Here is an 8937-nt window from a genome sequence, read left to right as displayed (position 1 = left end):
ACGCGGAACAGACGGCAAGGATCGTAGAAGTCAGTTATCGAGTGGTCTGATAATTAACCAAACTTAAATCTGAAACCGTGTTTTTATTTTAGTCAGGCAACAAACGTTTCCTTCTACCTAACACATTTGCAGCTAAGCTTCCTTGGTTTTTTCGATTTTATTCTTACAAATTGTCTTTAAAAAAATCTAAGCTCACTTAATTAAAAGTTGATTTGGCTCTCAATTTTAAGATTCTTACATTTATTATTTAAAGCTGCTGCGCCAAATGAGATACTCTAATTTACACTTCTCTGTCGTGCCTAATCCATTGCATGCGTGTGCTTAGAATCCACAATCGCGCTTGATCCAATTTTATAAATACTGTCTCTAGCAGCAGAACTAAACCTAAGAAGAAAAAGTACCTATAGAGTTTTCGAATCATTAAATTGTATAGATCAGCACCTGCAGCCAATGCACCAACTCCGAGTGCGATAAAAGCACCCTGCAGCATTCTTAGATTTAGCGGACTAATAACAGTACTATCGTAGCTTTCGGTACGACTGCAAGCCTCACTGCTTTTCGCCTGCACCTTGCCCTTGTCTATTGTCGTGGCTGCTGCCTCCTGGTACTGCTTCGCGTATTCGGCAGCGGTCATTTTATCTAAGATTCCGCTCTCAAACAACTGCATCAAGCTAAAAAAAAAAATTTAAAAAAGAGCATTAAGCACTGACCAATATTTCACTTACTTAACACTGTTTTAGTAAGAAACAAGAGAGAATGCTATTTTCGAGTTCCCTGACTATCAGATACCCGTTTATTTTAACATTTTCTATAAAATGCAAATTTGGTCGTGTTAGTTTTTGGCTTTTTGTGGGCGTGGTAAAAACCTTTTTGGCAAATCGATAAAAAATTATAGGACATATAAAAATTTTAAAAAAATTTCAAAAGGTTTTCCAGAAGTGTGGAGCCCACGCCCCGCAACTCGCACTTCGGAACCGGGGCCCCGGACCCCGCATGTCGTAATCATTATTAAAATAAAATTTTTTTTTTCAAACTTATTGCGTTATTTATTAGATCTTTTATTGTGAGACTAACAATAATTATTCAAATCTTATTATATAACTTAGATAAATCACAATTTTAAATGATTGTATTAGTTAGAGACGGCCCTAGGATTTCTTAGCTGGGCTCAGTCTGCGCTGACTACATACACAGCGAGCTTTGCTTGATGTTTACTCTTTCTCATCTGGATTTCCTTCTTCAGGTCTTTATGAAAGCTTTCTCTGCGTAGGTAATATGGTGTCCAGCGATAGTTCGCAGTAACGATAACTGAGCGCGCTGTACAATTTCAATGTTGGTATTTGACGCGTTTCTTCATAGTTCACAGCCGTGTGTCCAGATGGATTTTCAGCACGGTATTGTAGAGAAGTACTTTGTGTTCCAGGCTAAGTGGAGAGAGAGAGTTGCAATTAATAAGCCAGTGAAGATTGCCTGCTTTAAGCTTCATATGAGTCTTTAAGATTTTATAAGTCGCCGCCAGGTGAGGCGTCTATCTAGGTGAACGCCGAGATATGTTACTATGCTAGAGATTGTGAGCTGATAGTTTGTAGGTATGTCTGCTAAGTATAGGGTGTAAACCCCGATCTTTACACCCAGCACACTACCTTCGGGGACACCAGCATTGATAACACAGTCGAACTGTTACACCTGATTGTGAACACTCTTTTGGAGAGATCCGAACACTTTGTGGGTATTCCGTGGAAGCAGTTTGGTTCTCTTGTATTTTAGTCCTTCCAGCCAGACTCGGTCAATTGCTTGTGCGATATCTAAGAATATAGCTGAGCAGTATTCCCGGTGCTCAAAAGCTGTAAAAATTTCGTTTGTGATGATTCTTAAGTAGGGAGCAATGTTTTTTAAAAATGCCTTTTCAAACAGTTTCGACAGACACGATAGGAGACTGATTAATCTGTAGGATGAGGGTTGCGTTTTGTCTTTGCCTGGCCTGGGAATCATCACAATGATTCCTTAATAGCCTTAAAGAGTTTGCATAAGGTCAGAACCGCACACAGTGGGAGTTCTTTGATAATTTTTTGTGTCACCAAGTCGTGTCCAGGGGATTTTTTGGGCTTAAGATCTTTTATGCTAAATGCTATCTCACTTTGGCTTAATGTTATCTTGTACTGGATTTATTGGTGGCAAGATTTTAATTACTGCAGGTTAGAACAAATGAGTTGGTAGCAGAATTTGGTTGGAATACGTTCTGAAGGTGATCGGCGAATGCATTTGCTCTATCTTCTTTGCTGCGTTTGCTTCCTCAAGCTTAAGTGCCCTGGTTAGTCTACGTGCTGCTATTTTTCGCTGTTCGTTAGGCTTTGGGGATCTGTGATTCTGCCATTCTCTTCTGTCTTCGTTTTTCAAGTACTAACCGTTCGATTTCACGACTGGTCTTGATATGATTTGTCATTTTGTGTGTGTCTGGAAGGGTAGAGGCCTTGGTTGCAGCAACAAGTGTTTCCTGCATAGATTCGGTCAGGCGGTCAACATCCTCATCGGTAAACACTGTTGGAGTTGGTTCCATGTGAGTACAAACATATTTCGTGTACCTTGCCCAGTTGGTCTTGTTGCCTGTCAGCCTGTAGGGCTGCTCAGTTGTATGTGAGAGTAAGTAAAACTGGAGAGTGATCAGATGATAGTTATGCAAGTAACTCGGCCGTAATATTATTCTTGGAATCATTCTTGGTACTGCGAAATCTATGAGATCCGGGAGCTTATTTGGATCTGCAAGCCAGTATGAAGGCCTACCCGGAGTCACATAATCGAACTTATTTCGTGGCGTTGTAAAGTTGTTCAAATGTCGTGATCCCCAGTGCATGTGCTTAGCATTGTAGTTACCGGCCGCTATAAGTCTTGAAAAATTCCAAGAATTAGTCCTCAGAAACTACAAAACTAGTTGACTGCGGCAAGAGTGACGGGGCCGTTGCTAGATTGCATGCTTATGGAAATGGATTGCAGGTAGTCCATTTCAGTTATATTATGAAGGTGGTGTTTGATGCGATAGATGCATGGATATTTGAAGTGGAGAAGCTGTATCAGCATATATTGGTTTCGCATAAGATCTTTCATTGTGGTTTGCATGAATGTAAAAAATTCTTTCAGGGTTTGCTCAAAGACCATATAATAACAAGATGCGTAACGGCCATACATTGGTTTTGCACTATGCAGCCACTTTTTTGGTGACGACCAAAATTGCTCTCTTTTCGCTCGCCTAAAATCGAGAGCGTTAAAATCTAAAAATAGAATTGTCTTGCTTGTATGAGTAAAAACAATAAAGAAGATCGTGTGCATGTGTGCGTGCTTATGCTAGAAGACGATTTTAGGGCCGAAATCAATTTTGATCTAAAAAACAAATTTGATTAATGTTTTGGTCAATTTCGTAATTCGTAACTCTTATGGTTTGAAAGAAGTTTTTTATACACGTTACTCGTAGAGCATTTCTTACCACCCATAATAGCGCGCTTTTTGAAAAATATCAAAATAAAATATAAAAAAATAATTTAAGTGAATCTTATTTGCATTTTAAATACTGAAAATTGGTAATTTTTATTCTAGTAATTTGACTAAATAACTATAGTAAATAATTAAAACGTATACAAAGTAAATTATTAAAACTACTGTAATTTAAAACAAAGAACAACAAACAAAAATTACATTTAAAATATTTCATAAAAATAATTTATAAACTAAAATATTATTTATAAAATAAATAAAAATATGGAACTCTTTATTGCAAAATTTATTTCATTGATGCACGAAGTGCGGACATAAGCACCGAAGAATCATTGACGTCTTATATTTTTCACACGTCGCACGCTGAATACTCTAATGAAAACTATTCTAATATAAAATCATATTTGAAAATTATTATGCATTATTAGGTACATAGATTGTGCTATTATTATTTCTATGTTGAATTTAAATAATTGTTATGTTAAGGCAATGCAAATCTAAAGTTTTTAAGTGGTGGCAATTTATAAAAAATAATATAGATTTAAAGTTTAAGAACTTCTAAAATGAAGGGCATATTTTGTCATTTTTACAATGCATGTGCATACGTGTGCACCAATGCAGTGGTCAGCTGTCGCTGTATGCGTACAAGAGAGCTGCTGGCTCTAGAGCTTTCCACTCTCAGGCTTTTGAACAAAATTTCGAGAGAGCCTGGAGCCACTTGAAAAGCCACCACAAAAAAATCGTGTGCAAAAAATTCGTATGGCGTTACGCATCTTGTTATTCTAATGTCTTTGGTTTGCTGAAGTGAGATCATCATCGTTACAATGCCAGTTGATATATGCTGCGTTTGTTCGTTCGAAGTATTTATTTCCTGCTCTTCCCGCGTAGTAGCTGACTTTTGTGTTATTGGATTCACAAATATAATTCCCGACTTTAAAATAAAGTGGTGGTGAAATAATGTAATTAATAATTTTGTATTGGTTTGGAATTCATATTTGCAACTTATCCCCAAATTGAACAAGAGAGAACGCTATAGTCGAGTTCCCCGACTATCTGATACCCGTTACTCAGCTAGTGGAGAGTCTTCAACACTGACAGTTTTTGGCGGTTTGTGGGCTTTAGAGTGGGCGTGGCAAAAAGTTTTTTGGCAAATTGATAGAAATTTACAAGACTAATACAAAAATGAAAAAATATCAAAACATTTTTGAAAAGTGTGGGCGTGGCAGTTTTGGGCGGCTTGTGGGCGTTTGAGTGGGCGTGGAAAAAGTTTTTTGACAAGTCGATAGAAATTTATAACACCAATACAAAAATGAAAAAATATTTTTAAAAATGTTCAAAAGTGTGGGCGTGGCAGTTTTGGGCGGTTTGTGGGCGTTAGAGTGGGCGTGGCAGCATGATTCGACTAGCGCTGCGTCTATGTCCCTGGAGTCTGTATGCTTAATCTCAACTTTCTAGCTTTTGTAGTTCCTGAGATCTCGACGTTCATACGGACAGACAGACGGACGGACATGGCCAAATCGACTCGGCTATTGATCCTGATCAAGAATATATATATTTTATATGGTCGGAAACGCTTCCTTCTGCACGCTACCACGAAGTGCGCACCATTTTCAGGAAAGAGCACCTTTTTTATGGGCGTAATACTACAGGTACAGCGGCGAAAACCTGGCCAGTGTCCGGAGCGCCAGTGTAAAGTGAACAGACATCTACCGGATTTCTGCGAACGAAAACAGATTGAGCAACAATTACTTAGTTGCAAAGCTATTTCACTTTTTTTAACAAGAATTTGATCAGAACAAATTAATTTAATCTGGACGGCAGATGCTATTTCATCGCATTAAATTGCAGTCCACAATTTCGATTCTTTTTAAGTTTTCATGGATCGGATATCCACATCTCCTCATATCATTTTAACAGTATTGAGATCCGTACAATATGGCAGACATTTCAAAACCTAAACCTTTTTCTCTCTTCGGAAAACCTTCAAACTCCAATTTAATGCCATGTTTTCTTTCTGCATCGTGCCATGAAAAGGCAGTTCATTCCTCCTCCATGCTTGTTGATTTTCGCCGTTCGTTGACGTGTGAAGACGTGTTTTTTAATCGAGCTCCGTATCGGTTAATCTGAGTGAATGGTTATTAATATAAAACAAATAAATAAATCAAAAGCGAAAGAGACGCTCTGTGCGATGCACCATCGTTCGAATACATATGCTGTGTTTGAAACAACCAAGTAGTTTTTTTTTTTTTTTTTTTTTTTACGTCTTTAAACAAAAGACCAAAAACAAAAAAAAGAAAGCAAATAAAAACAACAACTATGAGTCAGAACGACGTTCGCGCTCAGCGCCAACGCGAGCAAGACGACCGCCGGCTCTCATTGCAACGAAACAACGCGTACTTCTCATACGTCTCCGCGACTTCTGCAGACAGCGAGCGGTCAATCACCCCTAACCCGACGAATTTACTTTTGCCAACAACTCAAGAAAGAGCGCGTTCTTGCTCTCCCTCATTACTAGCTTCGTCACAAAACCCTCAAGCACTAAACACTTGCGAAATTTCTTTACGCTTGCCTACGGTGACTAGTACTGTGACAACAACAACCACTGCAACTGCAATCACAACAACAATTGGAACGGTATCATCGGCTCTCTCAATTTCGTCGACGCAAGTACTTGTTCTCCCTGAGCCAGCGATCAAAACAAAAACGCAACTTAACGGTTCCGCTGTGCTAGCAGAAAACCAAAACATAAACAAGAACGCCGGGTCGACCATACGGACTGGAATGGATCGCTACATAACAATTAAAAGAAAACTCAGCCCTCAAAATAATAAAAATCAACAATCCGAAAATAAGGCAAAAATTACACGAGACGATGTCACTAATAAAACGCCAGCAAACACCAACAGATTTGAGCTTCTGGCAAATTCTACTGATGAAAGTGTACAAACGGCAAAGCCATCTAAAGAGGAACCTAAGAAGGTTAAGCCTCCTCCAATATACATTCGCGAAAAAAGTGCCTTAGTGAAACAAAAGTTCAAACTCACACCGAGGCTAGCCATCGTATCCTAACCAAATTCCTGGACGATGCAGGAAAAAACTTTTATACATACCAACTAAAAAGCGCAAGGGGCCTACAGGTTGTTCTCAAAGGGATTGAGGCAACTGTTTCGACCACTGAAATCATAGAAGCGCTCAAGGAAAAGAACTTTAATGCAAAAATGGTAATGAACAACTTAACAAAAATAAGGAACCACAACCAATGTTCAAAATCGAGTTGGAGCCAGAGAGCCAGGTACTAAAAAAAAATGAAGTTCACCCAATCTACAAGTTACAGCTCCAATTGCATCGGCGTATCACAGTAGAAGAGCCACACAAGCGCAACCGCCCAGTGCAGTGCACTAACTGCCAAGAATATGGCCACACTAAGACTTACTGTACACTGAACTCTATCTGCGTAGTCTGTAGTGAAGCCCACAGCACAGCGAACTGTCATAAGAACAAGGAAGACAGCTCTGTTAAAATGTGCAGCAACTGCGGTGGAAGTCACACAGCGAATTGGCGTGGCTGTGTAGTATACAAGGAACTAAAGAACCGTCTTAACAAACACGGAGAATCAACACGAGCTCAAGCACACACATCAGTCACACTCCGCCAAAACATCGCTACACATCGTACCAATCCCAGCGTTTCCTTCGCTACTGCCTTAAGATCGGGAATTAAAAGCGTGAGTCCAATAACACAAAAGTCACCTACTACGCGGGAAGAACAGCAAATAACTACTTCGAACGATCAAACGCAGCATATATCAACTGGCATTGAAACGATGATGATCTCACTCCAGCAAACCCTAAAAGAATTTATGACATTCATGCAAACCACAATGCAAGAGCTTATGCGAAACCAAAATATGCTGATACAGCTTCTCGTGTCATCAAAATCAACATAATGTCTCCACTTCAAATATCTATGTGGAACGCGAATGGCGTTTCATGGCATAAACTCGAACTTGCCCAGTTCCTATCCGAAAAAAATATTGACGTCATGCTCCTCTCCGAGACACATCTAACAGACAAGCACAACTTCCATGTTCCAGGATACCTATTCTACGCCACTAACCATCCGGACGGAAAAGCCCATGGCGGCACTGGCATACTTATCAGAGGTCGCATCAAACACCACCTTCATAATAGAACTGAGACGGACTACCTGCAATCCACTTCCATAAGCATGCAATCTAGCATCGGATCTCATTGACTTCGCAATAATAAGAAAGATCCCTAGAAATAATATTACGGCTGAGTCACTTGCAGAACTATCATCAGATCACTCACCAGTTTTACTTGCTCTCAGGCATCGACCACATACAACAGAGCACACATACAGGCTGACAGGCAACAGGACCAACTGGGCAAGGTACACGAAATATGTTTGTACTCACATGGTACCAACTCAAACAGTGTCTACCCATGAGGATATTGACCGCCTGACCGAATCGATGGAGGAAAATCTTTTTGCTGCAGCCAAGGCCTCTACCCCTCCAGACACACACAAAATGACAAATCATACCAAGACAGCTCGCGAAATCGAACAGCTAGTACTTGAAAAACGAAGACTAAGAAGAGAATGGCAGAATCACAGATCCCCAAAGGCTAAGGAACAGCTAAAAATAGCAACACGTAGACTAACCAGGCTACTTAAGCTTGAGGAAGCAAACACCCAGCATCTATATATCGAACAACTATCGCCCACCAGCAAGAAGAACCCTTTGTGGAAAGCACACAAAAATATTAAGCCACCAGCAGAAACACTTTGAGGCCCCTCAGGAAGCTGGATACGCAGCGAACAAGATAGAGCAAGTGCATTCCAACCAAATACTGCTACTCCTACCTGTAGCAATTAAAATCCAGCCACCAATAAATCCAATAACATTTAGTCAACGTGAGATAGCATCTATAATAAAAGATCTTGAGCCCAAAAAATCACCTGGACACGACTTGGTGACACCAAAAATGATCATAGAACTCCCACCGTGTGCGGTTCTGACCTTATGCAATCTCTTTAACGCTATTACGAAACTTGGATACTATCCCCAAAGGTGGAAAAAGGCGGTCATAGTGATGATTCCCAAACCAGGCAAAGACAAAACGCAACCCTCATCCTACAGACCAATCAGTCTCCTATCGTGTCCCTCGAAACTGTTTGAAAAGGCATTCTTAAAACACCTAGCTCCCTACTTAAGAATGCGAAACACAATACCATCCCATCAATTTGGTTTTCGCAAAAATCATGGAACGATCGAACAGGTCAATCGCATCACAAACGAAATTCGTACTGCTTTTGAGCACCGGGAATACTGCTCAGCAATATTCTTAGATGTCGCACAAGCATTTGACCGAGTCTGGCTGGAAGGACTAATGTACAAGATAACAAAACTGCTTCCCCAAAATACCC

At 39.9% G+C, this 8937-nt stretch overlaps 1 protein-coding gene across 6 annotated transcripts in view; it reads right to left on the bottom strand.

Moving 5' to 3' along the window:
• Nucleotides 1–253: 253 nt before the first annotated feature.
• Nucleotides 254–8937, bottom strand: part of LOC120445263 (ionotropic receptor 40a) — a 54844-nt gene continuing 46160 nt past the window's right edge. For 3 of the 6 annotated variants that reach the window (XM_039625553.2, XM_039625554.2, XM_039625557.2), the window contains exon 6: nt 275–671. In XM_039625553.2, coding sequence (XP_039481487.1) covers nt 281–671 — 391 coding nt within the window. In that variant the 3' untranslated portion in view covers nt 275–280. Of the gene's footprint in view, nt 672–1082; nt 1425–8937 lie in introns of those variants that run through there. The other 3 variants (XM_039625555.1, XM_039625556.1, XM_039625558.1) reach the window with 2 other exon arrangements.

Source organism: Drosophila santomea, chromosome 2R (genome assembly GCF_016746245.2).
Source record: "Drosophila santomea strain STO CAGO 1482 chromosome 2R, Prin_Dsan_1.1, whole genome shotgun sequence".
NCBI lineage: Eukaryota > Metazoa > Arthropoda > Insecta > Diptera > Drosophilidae > Drosophila > Drosophila santomea.
Note: the sequence above shows the minus strand (reverse complement) of the source record. Positions and strands in the feature narration are given on the sequence as shown.